Below are 23,663 nucleotides of genomic sequence, written 5' to 3' on the forward strand. Positions count from 1 at the left end.
ACTTTCCGCCAGTTTACAGGGCCCAAAAAGGGCTGCAACACATATTAATTGTGTCTGAGTTTCCATTCCGCCAAAGCCACGCCCCTTTTCGGAGAAGAGTCGGAGCAGGCGGAAAAAGTCATTTTTTCTGGCGCCGCCAGCTAACAAATAGGTCTGAGAGCAGAACATGTGGTGAGAGCGCCACAAAACTGGCGGAAACACCATAGTTAATGTCCCCCAAGGTGATTACATTGCAGAGAAGAGGAGATTTGCCTAATTACATTGCTGTCTTTTGTAATGAGAACACTACACCGACATTAAAGTAATGTAAACACAATGTTAACATCTCATTATGGGCGCATTTACACAAACGTACACTCACCAGCCACTTTATTAGGTACACCTGTCCAACTGCTCGTTAACACTTAATTTCTAATCAGCAACTCAGTGCATTTAGGCATGTAGACATGGTCAAGACAATCTCCTGCAGTTCAAACCGAGCATCAGTATGGGGAAGAAAGGTGATTTGAGTGCCTTTGAACGTGGCATGGTTGTTGGTGCCAGAAGGGCTGGTCTGAGTATTTCAGAAACTGCTGATCTACTGGGATTTTCACGCACAACCATCTCTAGGGTTTACAGAGAATGGTCCGAAAAAGAAAAAACATCCAGTGAGCGGCAGTTCTGTGGGCGGAAATGCCTTGTTGATGCCAGAGGAGAATGGGCAGACTGGTTTGAGCTGATAGAAAGGCAACAGTGACTCAAATCGCCACCCGTTACAACCAAGGTAGACAGAAGAGCATCTCTGAACGCACAGTACGTCGAACTTTGAGGCAGATGGGCTACAGCAGCAGAAGACCACACCGGGTGCCACTCCTTTCAGCTAAGAACAGGAAACTGAGGCTACAATTTGCACAAGCTCATCGAAATTGGACAGTAGAAGATTGGAAAAACGTTGCCTGGTCTGATGAGTCTCGATTTCTGCTGCGACATTCGGATGGTAGGGTCAGAATTTGGCGTCAACAACATGAAAGCATGGATCCATCCTGCCTTGTATCAACGGTTCAGGCTGGTGGTGTCATGGTGTGGGGAATATTTTCTTGGCACTCTTTGGGCCCCTTGGTACAACGCCACAGCCTACCTGAGTATTGTTGCTGACCATGTCCATCCCTTTATGACCACAATGTACCCAACATCTGATGGCTACTTTCAGCAGGATAATGCGCCATGTCATAAAGCTGGAATCATCTCAGACTGGTTTCTTGAACATGACAATGAGTTCACTGGACTCAAATGGCCTCCACAGTCACCAGATCTCAATCCAATAGAGCATCTTTGGGATGTGGTGGAACGGGAGATTCGCATCATGGATGTGCAGCCGACAAATCTGCGGCAACTGTGTGATGCCATCATGTCAATATGGACCAAAATCTCTGAGGAATGCTTCCAGCACCTTGTTGAATTTATGCCATGAAGAATTGAGGCAGTTCTGAAGGCAAAAGGGGGTCCAACCCGTTACAAGCATGGTGTACCTAATAAAGTGGCCAGTGAGTGTATGTCCTCTGGGCCGTAGCCAGGCGGACATACGTCCAGAGCCATACCAATCCACGGCGCACAGCACCGGAACACGGGAAAGATAGGAGCCACACGTCCGGAGCCATGGAGAAGAGAAGGATGGACATGTCTTGTCTTTTCCCTGTGTACGGAGCGGCATCACTCTGTGCGGCTATTGCCGTCAATGGGGGCGTATATATCGCCACAAGCATACGGTCATGTGAATGAAGCCTAAGGCTGGTGCCACACGTAGTGCTTTGTCTGCGCTTGCAAATGCCGACAAAGTCGCGCCCACCGGGGTGGGCCTCGGCCCGATCGCATCGCCGTTTCTATGGAAACGCTTGCGAGCGGGAACGAGCCGCCGGTGTTTTGAATTTTCAGTCCTGAAAAACCGCATGCTTTTTGAACACGCAACCCTTTTTAATAAAGATAATTGGGAAAACCGGTCAAAACAAGACAAAAACGCATATGTTTTTTTAATGGACTGAAAACGCATTACTAAAAACGGGCTAGAAACGGGTTCAAAACGCCACATGTGACACTTCCCTAAGGGTGATGCCACACATCAGTCCGTTTAAAAAGGAATGCATTTTTGATAGTTTTTGTCAGTTTTTCCCAATTATCTTAATAGATAAACAGGTTGTAAGCAGCCAAACGCATAGTAAATGGTCAAAAACGGTAAAAAAAAAGGTCAAAAATTTGTTTTTAAGACTGCTTAAAAACAGACCAAAAACCCCATGTGTGGCATCACCTTCAGGCCCTTTGCACACGAACATGTGGGGGACCAATATCTGGCAGCACAAGTTTGTGGCCCGTTATTAGTCCCCATAGACGTCTATGGCCGGCGGCACACGTGGCATTTTTAAACCTGTTTATGGGCCATTTTTAAGCAGTTCATTAAAAACGGCATGCGTTAAAAAAGCGTGCGTTTTTGACCTGTTTAATTTAAGATAATTGGTAAAAACCGGTCAAAAACGCATGTGTTTAACAGACTGCTTAAAAACGGCCCAAAAACGGGTTCAAAACGCCACGTGTGCCATTGACCATTGTCGCCTGGTTATGGTTCAGTAAGCACAAGTTGTCTCTGCACTGTGACTGGGCACGGAAAAATATCGGACATGTCCTATGTTTTCCCATATTGCGGCGCTAACCACTCACTTCTCTATGCAAAGGGGAGGGGTTAGCAGTGCTTCTTCCATTTAATGTTATAAAAGAGGTTCTGAAGCAGTTGAATTGTACATTATGTAAAATCACAGGAACTTTTTTTTACATTGAGCACATGAGAAGTACCGTATATTATATCACACACATTTGTTTATTCCCACGGCACAATATTAGGAAACCACAGCCCCCAATCAATCTCTCCCTAGTTTTCTACAACAAGGAGGAACAGATCTGTATGGAATAACATGTCACATTGCTGAGGAACCTCCACAATAATTATTAACTTCTAACCAGCACTAACCCATGTAAACATAGCAACGGCAGAGAAAGAAATAAAAGGCAATCAAGTCTCTATCAGCGGAGAATGCAGCTCATATAGAAAATCTGCTGCATATAGACCGGAGTTTTAGGAAAGAATCTGCATTTTTATAGTTTAGATTTTTCTTGTTTTTGCATCAATAAAAACAACAAAACTACAGGTGTGCTTCTGGGAAGGGCCAGGCCTACATCGGCATCGTCACAGCGGCTGAGCTACAATGGCGCACCAGGGCATCTTTCTGGCAGTAGTAATCTGGAAAGAAAAAGCAGCAGTGGCGCGGCCTACAAAGTGAGAGACAAATTATACGTTTCTAACCAGATGGTACAGAGTTCACGTGCTCCATAAAATGAAACTCACGCGATTGTACATAATCGGGCAAAGCCGCTCCGCGTTCCATCTGGATTGCGTTTTCATGGAGCCTTAGGGCGCGTTCACATGTTGAGTTTTGGTTGCGTTATCATTGCGTTTGAAACGCATTACAACAGCTGATGAGAGGTAATTTGCCTAATTACATTACCGTTTACATTTGTTAACGCAATGTTACTCCATGTGTTAACAAAATGTGTGTGTTAATGCATGAACAAATGTGTTAACACTGCGTTTACGATTCGTTTTGTAAACGGAAGTGTTAACAGTGATGTAAATAGGCAAATCACCTCTCCAGTGTTGTAATGCATTTCAAATGCAATGAAAACGCAGGTCAAAACGCAACGTGTGAACGCGCCCTTAGGCTTGTAGCCCACGTAGCGCTTTGTGGGCGCGGCTTTGTCTGCGTTTGCAAGTGCAGACAAAGCGCTACGTGTGTCATCACCCTTAGGCTGGCGCCACACGTAGCGCTTTGTCTGCGCTTGAAACGTGATCGGGTAAATAGTGCAACGTATTTACAAAGTTACTAAATCGTCTCAGTAGATACAAACTATAAGGTGAGGTGACAAAACACAAGTATAACAGGCGGGAGGCTCGTCTTTGTGGGAAGCCATGGCCGCCTCTCAGATTTATCCAATGCCTCGGGAATAGTCCCGCACCTTTTCTGCCTGAATGAGTTACTAGGAGACCAGACTTGTCTCAGCCGCTGGAAATAGAATATCTATGGGGGATTAGCTGTTCCATTTAGGTGCTGCAGCCTGTGACAGGGGACATGATAGGGGCACATGGAGATAACATATGTAAATGAAGACGCTCAGCTTACAAGAAGAAATCTCCCTGTAGTCCCAGGGCCTGAATACAGCACTGCAGGATCCTCACAGACACAAACTACACCATGCTGGACATAATAGGGGTTTTATAGGGTGAATGGTGTGATGACTAGAAGATATTACTGGCTGGACCCCACACCGGTCACCACAGCAGAAGGGAAGACCCTCTGCAACACGTACATTATACACAGGCAGCTCATAACACATAGGATCGCTAAGCATTATACTCCATAGTAAAACTATAAAAAGAAAGAAACCCGGATGGAACCAATATACGTCAATAGGATCTGTCATGGGGTCATAAGTGTTTAAGCCTTTTTGGATCCTGCAGAGGTCACATATAACCTAAACACAAACCCATGTGGATGACGTGTCCTGCACAATAAGTATGAGAAATCCATGGTCCAAATGCAGAGAAATCTTCATTTTAACTTATAATCAAAGTGGCAATCTGGTGCACTGTGGGTGTGGCCCTGAGGTCCTGTGCACTGTGGGTGTGGCCCTGAGGTCCTGTGCACTGTGGGTGTGGCCCTGAGGTCCTGTGCACTGTGGGTGTGGCCCTGAAGTCCTGTGCACTGTGGGTGTGGCCCTGAGGTCCTGTGCACTGTGGGTGTGGCCCTGAGGTCCTGTGCACTGTGGGTGTGGCCCTGAGGTCCTGTGCACTGTGGGTGTGGCCCTGAGGTCCTGTGCACTGTGGGTGTGGCCCTGAGGTCCTGTGCACTGTGGGTGTGGCCCTGAGGTCCTGTGCACTGTGGGTGTGGCCCTGAGGTCTTGTCCACTGTGGGTGTGGCTCTGAGGTCCTGTGCACTGTGGGTGTGGCCCTGAGGTCCTGTACACTGTGGGTGTGGCCCTGAGGTCCTGTGCACTGTGGGTGTGGCCCTGAGGTCCTGTGCACTGTGGGTGTGGCCCTGAGGTCCTGTGCACTGTGGGTGTGGCCCTGAGGTCCTGTGCCCAGGAAGAGCAGTAGACTTTCAATAAAATTGGAAGTGCTGGACACTAAAATCGGACAAGAGAGGGTGGACCAGACCTTCTTAAGGGTGCATTCACAAGTGGTTTTTTATGTATGTGTTTCAAAACACAATGCATCAGCTGAAAGATTTGTCTAATTAATTTGATGTTAACATTTGTGTTTGCAAAATGCAACAGTTAACACGTGTATGTTAGCAAATACACCTGTTAACACAATGTTGACATCAGCAAATCTCTCTCCAGATGTAGAAACGCATGCATTAAACTCCACATGTGAACGCACCCTAAAGAGGACCTGTCAGGTTGACTAAACCAGCTACAGGTCCATATGGACATGTGGTTTAGTGTCCCAAATTGGCCTATATGACCTCTGTCTGTGAGCACACATTAACCTCAATTCTGAAAATCTCGGCGCCTCCTCTCCGATGCTCCAATGAAGCCGACATAACACCCTGGCTTTACCATGCATCTTCCACACCTGCGACACTTGCGCAGTGAAATCATGGTGTACCAAGAGTATAATTGTTTGGTTTTTTTTAATCCACAGGCAGAGCTCATAGAGCATTTTAAACACTAAAACCACCATTTCATAAGGTCCTGTGGTTGTTTTACAGTCCCAAATCGACACGAGAGGTTCTCCTTAAGTAAGACATGCTTGGGGGCGTGGCCTGATGCCGGACTGAGAAGGACGTGCGCCGCGGAGCTCCCGGGACCCGACACCCCATCTCCCTCCTAAGGCAGCCATCCCTCACTTGTGCCCGTTCCCCTCCGCCCCGGGGTGCCCCACACACCTGCCACTGTCCTCCGGTGCCGTTTTGGAGGCGGCTACGGACACCGCGCCGCTCCTCCGTGCTTCCCCGCGGCCGACCACGTGACCCGCGCGGCGGCCCGCTCCTAGCCGCCCGGTGCAGCGGTAAACCGATCGCCGGGGACATTTTCCTGCACCTTGCCGCCTGGACATCGCTCCCACCGCCGAGGGCACTGTGACAGCGCTCCAGCCAGCCCTTTATCCTGCTGGAGGCGCCATCCTGTGGACTCCCCTGCGCTGCCTGAGGCCTAGGCGCGCAGGGTTAACCCTGTCACTGCTGGACTGATCCAGGACCAGGTAGGGAAGTAATTCCCCTGCTGCTGCCCACCTCTGCCCTGGGGACCCCAAGCTATACAGCCCAGCACTGAGTCCTCCATATTCCCAGAGATCCCCTGTTCCTGGGTTCTGTTTTATATTAACCCTTGCAGTCCTGCTGCAATACTCCACGTGGGTTTGGACTGTATCTCTGCTAACTACTGGACGCTAGGCTTCCTGATTGTTTATCACTGGCCCCCCCCTGCCCAGACGCCATGGGTAATCGGAGGAAGACGGCTAAAATGCTCAAAGCAGCGTCCGGGGTGTCTGCACCTCCTTCGGATGATGAATCCGTCCATGGGGATCCTCCATTCCAGTCCCTGGAACCCCTGGATGCGCAGGAATGCTCCACATCACAAGCCGTTATGGAGCAGATACAGTCAAACGCTGCCAAAAAGTTAGGGAGATTCTCCCGCACACAGCCTTGCTCTCCTCAGGGGTCCCCAAACTCCTCTCCCTCCCTCTTTGAAGGCTCCCAGAGCCCGCCACAGCTTGTAAGCTATGAAGAGGGTGCTGATCCGTCTGACGCGGCCACGGAGTTGGATCGGAAATTTGCAGAGGTGCTGGCGGCCATTAACGGATGCCAATCCAAACTGGTCACCAAGGTGGATGAGCTGCGACAGGACTTTGTTCTATTACGACATGATGTCCACAAAGCCAAAGAGCGAATCACCGAAACTGAACGCAGAATATCTGAGGTGGAGGATGTCCAGAGGCCTATGCCGACACAGATCAGAGAGCTTCAGCGCCAAATGTCTGCATCCATCGACAGAGCTGATGACCTCGAAAACCGCCTGCGACGGAACAACGTCAGAGTGGTTGGTCTCCCCGAAAAAGTGGAAGGGTCTGACCCTGTATCCTTTTTTGAAAATTGGCTCAAAAATATGCTTCCTGCAGATACCTTCTCCCCGTTCTTCACAGTGGAAAGGGCCCATCGCGTGCCATCCCGCCCTGGCCCCCCAGGGGGCAATCCGAGACCCTTCCTGGCCCGGCTGCTGCACTTTAGGGACAGGGACTCTATCCTCAGGGCTGTCCGTACCAAGGGAGAAATTCTCTATGCCAACAGCAGAGTGTCCTTCTACCCTGATTTCTCTGCATCCGTCAGGAAACAGCGAGCACAATTCACCGAGGTCCGTGCCCGTCTCCGTGACAAGGGGTATAAATACTCCATGATGTACCCTTCCAAGCTCCGAATTGTGGACGGCCAGAAGACTCGTTTCTTCACCTGCCCAACCGAAGCACTTCACTGGGCTGACGCAGCCCCTCGGGCTCCTGCTGGAAGGCCCGCACCTCCTGAGTGACTGGACTCACATATCCTTTTATCTGATGTGCTATGACAATGCTGGACTTAGTCCTGAATAGTTATCTAGGGGTCCCAAATCACTGTTACAGTTTTCTAATATTTGTTTACACATTACGTGCCTCACAAATGTACCCTGTGATTGATTTGTGTTCTCTGTTTGGTCATATCGACCAGTGCGCCACATATGGCACTTCATTCTTTCCCTATTCCCCCCCCTCCTCCTCTCCCCTCCCCCTTCCCCCTCCCCTCCCCCTTCCCCCATCCCCTATCTCCTCTTTGGTTTTCTCTAAATATGGCTGCCTAATAACCTCCTGATCATATATACATTAAGGGTTGAAGGTCCCGGGACAAATGGTGTAGGTTTGTCTTGAGTTAGGGACCACTGTTCTACTCTTTGATTGTTATTGGGTATAGGTCTACACTACTGCTGTTAGGGTGTTAGACAGGGGGTTTGTATTCTTGGGATTGTTAGTTCAGTTCTGTTATATTTGTTATGCTCACTGTTGTCTGTCTGTCTATGTCTTTGTGGTATGAAAGGATGAATGCTTGGTTGCTCACGTCTCCTTCCCCACACCCCTTTCCCTTCCGCTAAGATGTCTTCACTTAAGGTAATGAGCTGGAATGTGAGGGGACTTAATTCTAAATTCAAGAGGGCTCTGATGTTAGATGTCATTAAGCGTCAAGCCCCTCACATTGTATGTATCCAAGAGACACACCTTACGGGTCAGAAGGTCCTCTCCCTGAAGCGGGCCTGGGTGGCTAGAGGGTATCATTCCTCCTACTCTGTCTACGCTAGGGGAGTATCCATACTCATATCCAAAGCGCTTCCCATAGAGGTCATACAGGTAGCGCCGGATCACTTTGGCCGTTATGTGATCGTACATTGTGCCTTGTGGGGCTTTACCTTTACTATAGCGTCTATTTATGTCCCCCCTCCCTTTGATCCAGCTGTATTGCACCTAATATCCAGTAAGCTGGCTGCTATGCCTCCCAGTCCGATACTCTGCATTGGTGACTTCAATGCAGTCCCTAATCCCTCCTTAGATCGTACAAGTGGTCTGGACACAGGCTCGGTCCGTCTGAACGAGTGGCTCACTTCTCTAGACCTCGCCGATGTTTGGCGTAGTAAACACCCTCAAGAGAGAGAATATTCATTCTATTCCTCTGTGCACAGGAGCTTCTCTCGGATTGATCTGGCCTTTGTCTCCCCTGATATGTTGCCGCACGTTGACCAGGTATCCTATTGCCCACGCAGTGCATCAGACCACTCCGCCTTGCTCATTAGTCTCCTTATAGGCCCCCCCAGCGACTCCCGCGTATGGCGCCTGCACCCGGCCTGGCTCCAATCCCCAGCGGTCCTGAGTACTGTCAGGGCTGCGCACAGCGAGTTCTGGGATGTACACTCAACCCATCCTGATCCTCTCCTAGTCTGGGACTCGTACAAGTCCTCGGTGCGGGGAGCATTCATGTCGGGTGTAGCTGGCCATAGAAAGTCTCTAAACGCGCAGGAGGAGAGGCTGACCGCTGCACTGGTAAATGCAGAAAAGGAGTATCTAGAGAAACCTACTCCGGGGAATAAAAAGACTTGGGCTCAGGCGCAGAGGAACCATCTAGCTGTAGTGAAGGAGCGCACCAGTAAGCGCCTGCTAGCCAGGGAAGCGTCCATCTTTGAATTCGGAGATAAAAATGGGAAGCTGCTTGCGTATTTATCGCGGGCTGAACGTCCTTGTGCTTCCGTTCCCTCTATCCTTAACAGTAGTGGAACCCTGATCACAGAACCCCGGGCCATAAACATGGTATTTCATGAATTCTATTCCTCTCTTTACAGCTCCAGATTGTCCGCCTCTTCCGTCGAGATTTCCAGATTCCTTGACAGTCTTCCACTTTGGAGACTCACATCGGCACAGTCATCGGAGCTTGATGCTCCGCTCTCGGCGGAGGAGGTGGAACTGGCCATCCAATCGTTGCCCCTCGGTAAGACACCTGGACTTGATGGGCTGGGAGGTGAGTGGTATAGGGATAACTGTGAGACCCTGGTCCCTCATCTACTTAGCCTGTACTCCGATGCGCTCGACAGTGGTTCCCTCCCTGACTCCATGCGAGAGGCCCTTATTGTAGTTCTTCCTAAGCCTGGCAAGGATCCCCTGCTTCCCGACTCGTACCGCCCAATTTCCCTCCTAAACTCAGATGTTAAAATCCTAGCAAAAATTCTGGCAACAAGGCTTAATAAAGTGATATTATCCTTGGTTCACCCGGACCAGACAGGCTTTATGCCTGGGAGGGGAACTGACATAAATATACAAAGACTACACCTGAATATAGCAGAGGCAGAGCGGTCTCCAGACCCTGGGTTTATCTTATCCTTAGACAATTGTAAGGCGTTTGACTCTGTGGAATGGGCATATCTGTGGACCCTTTTGCCTAGAATGGGTCTTGGCCCTCGATTTACAGCATTAGTTAAACTACTGTATAATGATCCCAAGGCTAGGGTACGGACCAACCTTAACATCTCACCTACTCTCCCTATGGCCAGGGGCACTAGGCAGGGCTGCCCGCTATCTCCCCTCCTCTTCGCACTTGCCATTGAGCCCCTTGCTGTGGCGATCCGTCACTCTGATAGCATTAAGGGTATTACTAGAGGTCCTATCATTGAAAAGGTATCTCTCTACGCTGATGATACACTTGTATACCTTGGAGACGTGGGCCCCTCTCTGGAATCCCTTCTGTCCCTGATAGAACGCTACGGGGGGTTCTCAGGTCTCCGGGTTAACTGGGACAAATCGGTCCTTTTCCCCTTATCTGATGTAGGGGTACACTCCCTCCCCGTCCCAGTCCAGGTGGTGTCCACCTTTAAATATCTGGGAGTTCAGGTGTCACGCAGGGTCCAGGCATATACGGAGTTAAACATTACACCCTTGATAACTACAACGGAATCACGCCTAAAAGCCTGGTCCACTCTCCCCCTGTCTTTGTACGGGCGTATTAACATATTTAAAATGATTTTTCTCCCAAAATTTCTATACCTTTTCCATGCCTGTCCTATACTCCTTCCTAAGAGTTTGTTTAAACGCTTAGACGGCATTCTCAGGTCCTTTTACTGGCAGAGTAGTGCCCCGCGGTTCAGTTTAGCGCTGCTTCAGGCTCCCAAGTCTAGGGGTGGACTGGCTGCCCCGGATCTGTATCTTTATTACCTGGCTTCCCAGCTTGTATATGCCCAGTGGTGGATAGATATAGACATGGGTAATGCAGCTACTGCACTGGCTGGTGCCCTGGTAGGTTCCTACGAGGCCCTTACAAACCTGCTGTACAGGTATAAGTCCCCATCTGATACCCCACTTCCCCTACGTACGGTAGCGGTGTGCTGGCGTAGGGCACAATCCCTGGTAGAACCGAGCAGCTCTCCCCCTCTCTCGCCTAGGACTCCATTGTGGCTCAATCCATGGCTCTCTCACTTCCTCTCCCTCCCGGGCTGGACAATGTGGGGGGCAGCGGGGGTGAAATTTGTAGGCCAGCTCTTATCCCCGGTAGCAGAGTTACTCAGCTTTAACGAGATAAGGGAGAGACATACTGTACCCAATACGGCTAGCTTCCATTACACGCAACTGCGGCACGCATTCAAAGCCCAATTCGGCTCCTTCAGCCTGACAGTGAAATTCTCCAAACTAGAGACTCTGATGAGTACCCCGGACCTCCCTAAGCCACTCACTCAGTGCTATGCTCTCCTACAAGAGCAAAAGTCCAGACCGTTTGATAGAGCCTGTGAACGCTGGAGACAGGATATCCCTGACCTGTCAGATGATGACTGGAGGGAGGTCGAACTGTCCTACTTCACATTTGTAGTGAGTGCGAGGGACTTCCTGATCCAATCTAAATTCCTCCATCGAGTATACTTCACCCCTGCTAGACTATTCCGCATGGGAGCAATGCCCAATGATCTTTGCTTTCGCTGTCAGGCTGAAGTCGGATCCTTCCTGCATTGTGTCTGGTCCTGCCCTAGGGTCCATGTCTTCTGGTCCGAAGTGCTGGAATTCCTAAATATACACTTTGATTTCCCACGCTTGATGTCTCCCTCTGTGTGTCTCCTCGGCATCATAAATGAAGTTGTCAATGGCCACTATGACAAAATTTTCTTTAGGTTTGTCTTATACTACGCCCGAAAAGTGGTGGTGATGACCTGGAAGGACCAGGAGCCCCCTCCATTAAAAAGATGGATACTACTTATTAACAGCGTCATTCCCCACTACCGGTCCCTGTATACCAACAGGAAGTGTCCCCAGAAGTTTGATCGCATCTGGTCCAGATGGTGCGCGACTCCCCATACAGCCTTATAATCACATGTGACATATACTCCTCTCCATGATGAAGGAGACTGAGCGTGCTGGTGTGTGTGTGTGTGTGTGTGACTGATTGTCTATGTGTCAATAGTTGTTTGTGTTGTATCAAGATGTCTGGCTGCAGTATCCTGCTGTTATCTATTGTGTAATATCCCTCAGGTAGTTTTGTAACACAGCAAGAACCTGATTGTTACCATGGCTGTTGTATAATAATCCTGTAATGGGGGGAAGGAAATATGTGGCAGACAATCTTGTTTTCTGGTTTTGTTTATTGTAATTGTATAAAATTTCAAAAATTGCAAAAATAAATACTTTTAAAAAAAAAAAAGTAAGACATGCTTATAATGTCTAGAAGATCATATTGTTAAGTTTTCATGTTAGTTCTGAAACTAAAAATACTCCCACTGAGAAGAAAGCATTGGAGGTCATTTATTTAGGCTGGTGTTTTAAATGCCCCCCAGCATCCCGGATTTACCAAAAGGCTCTGGCCTCTTACTAGGACTTGTATAGACCAGGTCTGACCTGCTAGAGATTTTACCTGTAGTCTATGCAGTAGTTCCGACTATAGTAGAAGCAGTGGGCCGACCATTCACTCCTGATATATTTGAAGAATGCGTTTAGGCTTAAAAGGAACTGTCCAATCTGCAAGGAAGTATGTTATAGAACGAGAGGAGTTGAGCAGATTATACATAGTGTTCTGTCTGCAGGCAGTATATTATAGAGCAGGAGAAGCTGAGCAGATTGTACATAGTGTCCTATCTGCAGGCAGCATGTTATAGAGCAGAAGGAGCTAAGCAGACTGTACACAGTGTCCTATCTTCAGGAATATTGTTATAGCGCAGGAGGGGCTGAGCAGATTGTACATTGTGTCCAATCGGCAGGCAACATTTACAGAGGAAGAGGAGCTGAACGCAATACTGTATATTTTTATGAAAAAGATAAGTTGTATCAGTATAAGTTTTATTTCCTCAATGGGAAAACTGCTAAAGTAAATGCAAAAAAACACAGTTTTCTACTTGGAAATCACATTGCAGCCTATCCTGTAAAATTCTCTGAAAGTGCAACTACACTTTAAGCTGTGAACATACCCCAAGATAAATGTGACATGTCAGTCTGTATGAAGACCACATTTTTAATAATTCTCTATTGGTCTGTAATTTGCCTTTGTTTTCCTGGTATGGATGTGAAACAGAACATCCCATTACAGCAATACCCCCAGCTGTGTGGCCATGGGTTAATATTTAACCACCCCACACACTGGCACCGTACACATCCAGCGTCCCCTGGATACTCCTGTATAAACATTCCTCTTCTCTCATTGTAAATTGTAAGATCTGGACTGCATGTCATTACTTGTGAGGATGGAGCCTGCACCATGAGCATAAGAACGAGTCCATTTCATAGACGTCTGTAGAAAAGAATGGATTTTCCATAGGCAATTCCGTGCATAATGCACATGGTTTAAATGGGTTTTCCCAATACTGACTCATGCCCTATTCTAAGGGTGATGATACAGATGTCTCAAAATGGTCTGAAAAGTAAAAGTGTGAAAAGTCCCTTGTATCACATACAACCAATCAGAGCGTGGCTTTTATCCTTTAAACTGCTCTGATAAAATGACAGCTATTCCAGGATTTGATAAAGTTTTGAAGTGTTTACATCCACAGGCACTCACTGTTACAGCACCATCACCATCAAGCTATGATCTATATTACCATTATGATAAGAGTGATGAACCCTCTAACCCCCTCTGATCAAAGCCATGAACCAAGCTGTCTTTAAGCCGTCTTCAATAAAGATTTCAAAATCAAAGACGAATGATGTCAGAAGAATATTCAGCAGCGAAACCCGAGGAGCTCTCCAAAATCATCTGTTCTGCTGAACAACCTGCGCATGAAAGATACACAACTAAATAGGACGTATAACACGATAGGTTGAGTGGAACAGACATCTCACACGTTCCCATTGACCTTCTGTTTACCTTCCGTTATTTAGAGATCACAGAAAAGCAGTGGCAGCACTAATAATGGTGGTGTGAACTAAGCCTAAGAAACCGCAGGAAAATACAGCTCACCACAACCACATGCAGGGAAAACAGACCAAAACCTAAAAAGCACACAACAGTGACAACCCATGCCAATAATAATAATAATAATTCCTTTATATAGCGCACACAGATTACGCAGCGTTGCACAGAACTTGCCAAATCAGTCCCTTGTCCACAATGGGGCTCACAATCTAATCAACCTACTAGTATGTTTTGGAGTGTGGGAGGAAACTGGAGGAACCGGAGGAAACCCACACAAACATGGAAAGAACATACAAACTCTTTGCAGATGTTGACCTTGGGACTTCAACCCAGGTCCCCAGCACTGCAAGGCTGTGATGCTGACCACTAAGCCACCGTGCTGCCCTATGATACAGATTCTGCAAGTGTATATGTATTGTTGCATCGCCGGGGACTACCTGATCTATGGTTTCCTCCTCAATAGTAATTGGTCACAGGACAATTACAACCATGTAAAAAAAAATAAAAATCAAAAGCTGTCAGGATTAAAGATGATAAAATAATTTCATAAAAAGAAAATAATATAAAAGTTTTTTCAGCTTTTATCCCGTTTCCTGCGTCTCATTCTCTTCTCCTTACTGGTCCAGTTTGTTTCACATGTTCCACAGGAGCCAATCACACAAGTCAGGGGTGACCTCGGTACAAAGGTCACATCCCCATTGTCAGGTGGTCATATGTATTTTTGTACTATGGTTAGCACTAAGGCCTGTGATTGGCTGCAGTGGTCACCTGACACTAACCAGAAGCCACTGCTGGGGTCAATGACCAAGACCAGGAAGAGGCGGCTGCAGGAAACATAGGACAGGGAAAATCTAGTAAACTTAGAATATTCTGCCAAATAAACATGTACGGTTGTTTACATCATCAGTTACAAAGAGGCGAAGGTCCTGGGTCTGCAGTGACCTCTGTGTGCCGGGGCTCAGCAGTTCTAACTTCAGAGAGGTGAATATTTGGCGCTGCCTCCTGGGTCTGCTACCCGGGGAAGTCAGCGATACATCTGCCACAGGAACTGTAATCACACCAATGACGCAAACTCATAAAACGAGACAAATGTCTACAACATCTGGCAGAGTTTTAGCACAACACGACCTAATTGGTAAGAGGTGCCCCCTCCCCGCAGCGCACACCGTACCCGGACGCAGGGCGGATTACTGCTCTTGTTTCCATTACATTACACGATTAATCAGAGCGGGTCCAGTAATGAAGACAGAGTATAGATTTTATGCTTGGAAAGATTTCCTGCATACTGTTACATTGTACATGATTAGATCTGCTGCACAAAGAGGAAGTCAATCATTAACCCTTCCCTAAACCACCCGGATCAGCTGCATGCAGATAACACAGTGCGTTAATACTGAACTATCAAATCTACACGAAAAAGGAAAGGAAATGGGGGAAGTTTGTCAGTATGATCACACATGGCGGTAGCGGGTCATGCAGCAGTATGTTTACATGTATGTTAGGCCCTGTTCACACCCGCACTTTGAGCTCAGTCACTTAAACAATAACAATTATTAAATAATAAGTCAAATGGATCCGTCTATTGATTTCACTATTTAATTAATAACTTCTGATAGTTGCCCCACTTCCATTACGGTGCCGACACACGGTGCGTTCTTGGACAGTTCTTAAACGCACTGAAAACGCATACGTTTTTGTATGTTTGCTATGTGTTTGGCTGGTTTTAATCTGTTTCACGGCTGCTTTCGCTTTCAGAAATGCAGAAAAACATATTCAAACCAGCCAAACACATGGCAAACATACAAAAACGCACCGTGTGACAGTACCCTTAGTAATCCGTAATTTGAGCCAGAAAAAAATAGAGCTGCACCATCCAACCAATTTTCCACTCAAATAATGGAAGCAATAACAGAAGTGGCGCTTCCGAATTAATGGACATGTTAACGGATTCGTTAGATTTATGTTACAATTGTTTTAATGTTGAAATTTATAACAGATTCCGAACACAGGAGTGAACTGACCCTTAGGGTGCTGCCAAATGGGGCGTTCTTGGACCATTTTTGGACGGTTTTTAAACGGACCGAAAATGCATATGTTTTTGTATATTTACCAGGCGTTTGGCTGCTTTTAATCCGTTTCAAGGCTGCCTACACTTCTAGAAATGAAGATAAACAGACTCAAACCAGCCAAACACATGGTTTAAAACCGCTCCAAGAATGCACTGTGCGGCATCTCCGGAGCATGGATCCCACCTCTGCTATACAGCATAGGTAATAGCAGGTTACAGATCCAACCTAGACTTCAGAATTTCTTTATATAGTTATTCCTATATGCACAGAGCAATCCAGATTTAATGGGCCACATTTACTTCCATTGTCCTGTCGCGATCCTCGAGGTGCGTTGTCCGACGTGGATGAAGTCTGGCGCAATTCACTAAGATCATGCGCCAGATATTCTGCATGTGTCGCTTCCCCGCTGAGGTCCGCCGGAGTTCACCTTCTTCTTCCCGGTGCATGTGAATGCATGTCTTGCGACACAATGTGAATTTTAAATCCGGCGCTTAGTCCAAATCAGTCGGGTTGTCCAAGGGCCACGCCCCCGATTTGTGTCACATAAAAGTCGTCGAAAATACAATCGCGTGCACCAAAAACCCCTGTTAAATGCGGCGCAAATCGGAAATAGTCGGGAAACCTGATGGAAATACAGTGTGCGGACCCTTAGTACATGTGCCCCTGTGTGTTGCGAACACTGCAAGTCACCATCTCTCATACAGTCACGTTTTTCTGCTTGTAGGGTATTTTTACCCCTTTCCTCTCTATTAATGTTGGGAAATCCCTAGCGCTTTTCCTGATTTATAGGGATTGTCGATGATACAGACATATAACACCTGGGATAATTGTGTGGCCAGACGCCATAACAATAGGACAACCTTCCATTAAAATGCAGAATTATTAAGTAATATAATGACAGCGCCTGTTACAACTCTATGCAACGTGGCTGGAAATCCATAAACATGAGGTGAACACATGCTGGCTGACGCTTCTCTGAGCCCAAATATTCCATTTTATGGAATTTTTTTTTTTTTGTGAAGTTCACCCTCATTGCTGACAAGCAGGAGCGACGGCTGTGTACACAGGACGCGCTTGGATTGCGTTGCAAGCGCAGCGGGAGAAACTCGTCACCAAACTTATCTGCATTTTCATTGAAACACGCGTCTTGTAAGAAGCAACGTGTGCTTTGCCTTTTAAGGTTGTATTCACATGTTCCGATTGAAGGCGCCTTCAAATTCATTCGGAATGGGGAGGGCCTTGGCCTGATGACCTATGCGTTTCAATTGTAACACGTCCAAATGGGAGTGAGCTCCACATGTTCTGCATTGTTTACATGTAAACCATGTGATGCTCCGTCCTGATCACATGCGTTTTAGTTAAAACACGTATGCGATCGGGAGAAACTCCGCTCCGTTCCAGTTGGATTACCTTTCACATGAAAATCAACAGTTCCGTGTGAAAGCAGCCTTAGAAGGCAAAACACATATTGAAACTTAACAGACGCATGCATTTAATCAAAAATGCGTAAGCATTAAGTGATGTGCTTCTCCCTATAAGTAGAAATTGACCAGTGGTGTAGAATTTAATCCATTTCAATGTTTCCAATTTTGCATTTCCATTTTTTACTGCCATCACTTTAAAAGGACATCTACAACCAGGATGAAGGATAGTAAACCAAGCACACTGACATACTGGAGTGCACCTCCTCTGGAAGAATCTGCTCTTCTTTTAGCTTCGTATGGTCTGGTTCCGGTCCTGTCTTATGTTTTTCCAAACATTGGTTTTAAAATCATGCAAATAAGCCTATGGGGCTCAAAGATCCATCATGACAGAGGGGGCACACACTAGTATGTCAGCGTGCTTGGTTTACAATCTTTCATCCTGGTGGTAGATGTCCTTCAATAATTTTCCATCTTGAGAACCGTATAAGGGACGATTTTCAAAATATACGGAAATTCCAAAAAAAATGTAAAACTATCAAATCTCTGTAGCATTTTCACCCCCCTTACATTAATGTAACTGTGTAAAACATCACTTTTTTGCAGGACAGCTTGCTTTTAATCATACCCTTTTTAATTAAAAATGTTATGGGTGGCATCAAAATTATTAAAAAGCATACATTCAGAAATTTGGACCTCTTTATATAACATTATTTACTATATGAGATGATCATTTTTAAAGATTAAGAATATTAAATCCGGGACATTTTATATGATTAGGATTTTGTTTGTTTTGCTCTGTTTGTGTCCATATAAAAATACATATATTTCATTTTAGATCTTTTAGATCCCCTGGGGTGTTTGAACCCTAGGGGGTCTAATCACTAATACAAAATACTACAATACTACTTTTAATGACAGGAAGTTACAACCGGTAACCCTATGTACCACCGCTGGTGTCTCCGCAGCATTTTGGGCAAACCTCCATTCCTTGTCTCCGTTTTTAAAAAAGGAAAGAACAGAGGTTTAAAGTATCAATTAACCTGTTGCCGCATCATCACCTTCCCCAATGTCATGGTGCGGCAGCAGGTGTATGAAGAGGAGCCATCTTCATACACCCTGGGTTTTTGCTGTAAGCACCCATCGCCAACACCGATCATGGGTGTTAACCATTTAAATCATCGTCTCGGTCTGGAGCCGCTTGTATTTTCATTTATTCACTCCCCCTGTTGCGCTGGGACTATATAAATTCACTGCATATAGAGTTATAATAAAATAAGTCCTGAGGAGCATAGTTCCTCAGGAACTACTTAGTGGGACAAGTCTAACATCAGTAAACTGATGGTAATGTAGTGACGAAGTAGCACTCCAAGATGAAGAAAAAGTAGACTTTTATTCCACCATCAAACAGCAACGTTTCACCTTTTCTATAAAGGCAGTAAACTGATGGTAGGTGTCCTTCTGTTCTGAAAAGTATCAAAAACATAAAGAAACAATATAGTCATGAAAACAAAGGTTCAGACCAGCAAACTTCCACAAGTAATAAACACATTTTTTTCTATAATTGCCCCTGTAGAAGTATTCCAGTCTTAACCTATGTTTTCTGTACTATGTATACCTGTGCTGTGTACACAGCCGCCTGGATCAGGAGCTGGATAGGGAGCGACATTTTCTGTTGTGTATAAACAATATGGAAGAAAAGTTCTCACGTACTAAACAAAACTCCATCAAACTCCATTTTTCAATGACATATCTCAATTTACACACAGCGGAGGGACAGCTAGAGGTCATTTACTATGGGCTCAGAGATAATAACCTGCTCCGGGTACTAGAAGGATAAAACAGAGCTAGGAGAGAGATGATAGAGAGAGTGATAGATAATAGAGGAGATAGAAAAAAATGATAATAATAATAATAATTCTTTATTTATATAGTGCACACAGATTACGCAGCGCTGCACAGAACTTGCCCAATCGGTCCCTGTACCCATGGGGCTCACAATTTAAACAACCTAACAGTATGTTTTGGAGTATGGGAGGAAACCGGAGGACAGACGCACGCACACAAACCCACGAACACACAGAGAGAACATACAAACTCTTTGCAGTTGTTGACCTGGGTAGGACTAGAACCTAGGACTCCAGCGCTGCAAGGCAGTAGTGCTAACCACTCAGCCACCAGCCACTCACCCATAAAGAATGAGATGATAGGGTGTGTGATATAGTGGAGAGATGATAGAGTGAAAAAGATGATAGATAGATAGATAGATACTTAGAAAACAGGAAAACGCAACCTATTTAGCTGGGTGCAAGATCTGTAGACTCTGTAATATTCCAAGAAAGGCAGCAGCACTCCAGAGCAATGTGAAAAAGCAGGGTGTTCTTTATTTCAAGGATACAACGTTTCAGTGGATAATTTGGTGCTTAAAAAAGGAGGTTATCCACCAAAACGTCACATCCTTGAATAAAGAACACCCGATATGAGATAGATAGATAGATAGATAGATAGATCGCTGGCTTCTACCTTGCTTGGTTGGCCTCCTGTGTATTCTCATTTTGGGGAAAGATGGCCAGGAATAATTAAAAGGAGAGTCTGAATCCGAATCCATTTCCTAGTATGGAAGGAACGGAGCAGGTTCCGACAGGAGAGAAGCGATGCGGACCCCAGAGCGTATCCGAAACACACAAGATGATGTCAAATAGAGGAATGAAGAAAGCTGGATCAAATTGCCCTCTGTGCCCAGGGGAGGGGCAGCCTGTAAACGTTTGCTCTCTTCAGGCGCTCAGGCATGTAGACAGATCAGGCTGTAAATATTAAATCAGAAGAGGGAATGCAGGGGGAAAACATGAAGCAAACCTGGAGCTGCATCATGGTCCAGAGCTATGCCGGAGGTCAGCCGGTGCCACTGAATCATTAACTCACCTCTTCATCTCTATGCTAATAGGCGCTGCCTAAACTACAGCTCAGGTTAGTGAAGTGCACTTGTAAGTACATAAAGGGGACGCAGTGAGGACAAAGACACACAGGAGGCCAGTGTTCCCTCCTCTCTGCAGATGCCTGCCATCCGCGCTCCTGTCACACTGTCCCATTTATTACAAAACAAAGTCTAGTAGTGAAGAAAATATCGGAGTTACGGAAACATGACGGAAAGTGTCTTCAGTAAATGTAATAGTTCAGAAGATTTATGGCCTTCTGTTTCTAGTTTCCATTATGCTCTACTATAACAGAAGGGCATAACAGGCAGAAGCACTTCCCCCAGACAGTGTAACAGTCTGTGAAGCTGCAGCATGGAGCGGCTCTGGTAACACACTATTGAGCCAGTATGGCTCTGCGAGAAAGGGGGGAGTCAAGTTTAAAAGATTTTAGAAGGAAGGAGGACATGGATTACTACAGTCACGGTGCCTGGTTATATGAGTAACGTCCCTGGTTTATCATGATGGATTTCCTTTAGGCTTCGTTCACACAAGGAGTGTAAATTGTGTTTTAAATTGCAATACAACAGCTTAGGCAAGGACATTTCCCTAATTACATGCCTATTAACATTTGCATTTATACAACATGATGGTAACAAGCATGTAAACATTGTGTTTACATGACACAATGTTTACACAATGCATTAACAGCAATGTGATAAGGAACATCTCCTCCTCTTAGCTGTTGTATTGCATTTCAAAGCACAATGTAAATGTCATGTGTGAACACAGCCTTAAGGGACATCTACATCTATGGAGCCTGGAGCCCCTCAGGCTCAATTGCATACAGTCCTTCATCCTGGTGGTAGATGCCCTTTAAGCCTCTGCTGGAAGGACTTGTGAACGAAGAGGTCGTTGTATGAACCCCGTGTTCTTTTTTTGGATTTGTGCAAAATAGTATAAAAGGGCAAATAAAAAAAAAAAAGAGTCAACTCCTAGTTTTAACCTGTATAAAAAAATGTCCAAACAACTAAAATATAATCAAAATGCAAAACATAACTTTAAACATTAGATCTATACTCAGGGGGAAACATTGTCCCGGCTTTAGATGGGGATTGTCAGAGATTTAACAAGTCGCTCTGGAGTCTGGTATAATGGGGGCAGTGAGTGATTTACAGCGAGCGCCATTCTTCTGCTGTATCCCAGAACAACTCTGTGCACACAAGTCTTCCCGCAGGAGCCTTGCCCTGCACCACAGCGGCCGAGCCTCACATCTCTACAAGTGGTCTAGGAGCCCGGCAGAAGATAATAATGAATTATAATCCGAGATGCGACTAAATCTATTCTAATGATGGCTGAGGCTTCTGTATTCACACACACGAGATGTGCCTATGGAGAAACACAAATGTCACATCTGATATCCGAGCCTGTGAACATTCCTGCCTACATTTCGGATCCCCCCTGAATCTAAGCGAGGTCAGGGGGGACAGTAGCACTTCTGTCCTAGCGTCTCCGCTTCTGCACAGAGCCAGGAGGGTTTCTAGACGTGACATAATGATATGAAAATATTCTACGCATCCTACAGTCCTACAGCCCCTTTGGCAAGACTATACACTACAGCGGTCTGTGGTCGCTTGGAATAATTGCATCTTTATTTATTACTCAGGGAGCTGAAAACTAAGGTCACATTGTGCTAATCGCAAAGTGTAAAGTGCAAAAGCACAAAAAAAAAAAAAAGATTTAAAAGGAAATTTACCATCAAAATCCCTAATTATAAACCAGGGACACTTACTCATAGATCCAGGCACTGTGATTGTGGTAATCTTCTTATATTTGTTATCCATGGCCTCCTCCACCATAAAATCAACTTTTAAAATTATGCTTATGAGCCAGAAGGGCTTATGGGGTTATTACCAGAGCCCCTCCATGCTGCAGCTTTGCAGGCTGTTATACTGTGCATGAACTTCCCTCTGCCTGGTGTAATCTCACACAGTGGAAAGGGGATTGTAACTGCCTGTGAAGCAACAGCACTGAGGGGCTCTGGAAAAACCTCCAGGAGTCTTTTAGGCTTATTGGCATAATTTTAAAAGTTGATTTCAGAAGTAAGGAGGCCATGGATTTCAAATAAAAGAAGATACCACAGTCACAGTGCCTCGATTTATGAGCAAGTGCCCCTGGTTTATCAGGATGGATTTTGATGGTAGATTTCCTACAATGTCTTTATAGTCTAGTGCATATGGCCATGTACATTAGATTGCAAAAACATCATTCACGCTATATTCATGCAGAGAAAAAAATATTTTTATCTAATTTTCGTTTTGATTCGATTCGGTGGACCATGGGCCTTTGTTTGCAGGCTATAGTACCATCTGTCCCTTTGCTCCTGGTTCCCAGTGGCTTGAATTACAAATTCTGCGCATCCACAGTTTGGCCACAGCTCGGTGTATGCGCAGTGCTCTCTAGGAGAAGGAGCTGAGCAGGGATGTATTGAATAAGCTCCTGTTCATGGTCATACAACATGTTCTATATGGTCCTATGGAGGTTGTAGGTTATGGATTTCCATAAAGGCAACCTGTCACCAGGGACCTCATTTTCACTAAAGACAATGGGGGTCATTTACTAAGGCCCCAAATCACGTTTTTCCAACGGGTTATCCGAATATTTCCGCTTTGCGTCGATTTTCCCGGAATTGCCCTGGGATTTTGGCGCCGACGCGATCAGATTGTGGAGCATCGGTGCCGGTATGCAGGCGACGGAAATGGCGACACCTGGTGGACGTCGGAGGAACTACCTCAGTGAATCACCGGAAGACCCGAATCCTCCGCAGAGAACACACCGCTGGATCACGAATGGAGCAGGTAAGTAAATCTGCCCCATTGATTTGTAAAGCGTTATGGAATTTGATGGCACTACATAAATAAAGATTATTATCATAAAGACAGGTTGCAGAAGCCCATTACAGCTGCAGTGCACATCTGCCTTTCTGCCTTTTCTAAGCATGCGCATTATAATATAATTGTGTGTTATAACTAAGCTTGCATTCTGACAGAATGTTCTGTGTAGTCCCAGGGGTTGGGCTTTGGTTTGGATGCATTTCAAAAAACAACATGTGAATTGCCTGTGCTGCAGACTCCTCAGCTCTCAGCCCCCACCTTTGTGCTCCTGTACAGCTCCTCCCTTGGCTCGGTCACAGCCTGATGAGCTGACATCAGTGGGGAAGGGAACAGCTGAACAGGATAGTGATGGGAATTACGGCTCTTCTTAGCGAGTTGGCTCATTAGGCTCCGGTCAATG

At 46.0% G+C, this 23,663-nt stretch overlaps 1 protein-coding gene across 6 annotated transcripts in view; it reads right to left on the reverse strand.

Moving 5' to 3' along the window:
• The window catches only part of ARHGEF28 (Rho guanine nucleotide exchange factor 28), a 140,398-nt gene that overhangs the window by 50,813 nt on the left and 65,922 nt on the right, over positions 1 to 23,663 (reverse strand). Inside the window, exon 1 of one of the 6 annotated variants that reach the window (XM_072138610.1) lies at positions 19,981 to 20,318. The exons of 4 other annotated variants lie outside the window; for them this stretch is intronic. In XM_072138610.1, the coding sequence (XP_071994711.1) occupies positions 19,981 to 20,065 (85 nt within the window). In that variant the 5' untranslated portion in view covers positions 20,066 to 20,318. Of the gene's footprint in view, positions 1 to 19,980; positions 20,319 to 23,663 lie in introns of those variants that run through there. One more of the 6 variants, XM_072138620.1, reaches the window with a different exon arrangement.

Source organism: Engystomops pustulosus, chromosome 1, assembly GCF_040894005.1.
Source record: "Engystomops pustulosus chromosome 1, aEngPut4.maternal, whole genome shotgun sequence".
Taxonomy (NCBI): domain Eukaryota; kingdom Metazoa; phylum Chordata; class Amphibia; order Anura; family Leptodactylidae; genus Engystomops; species Engystomops pustulosus.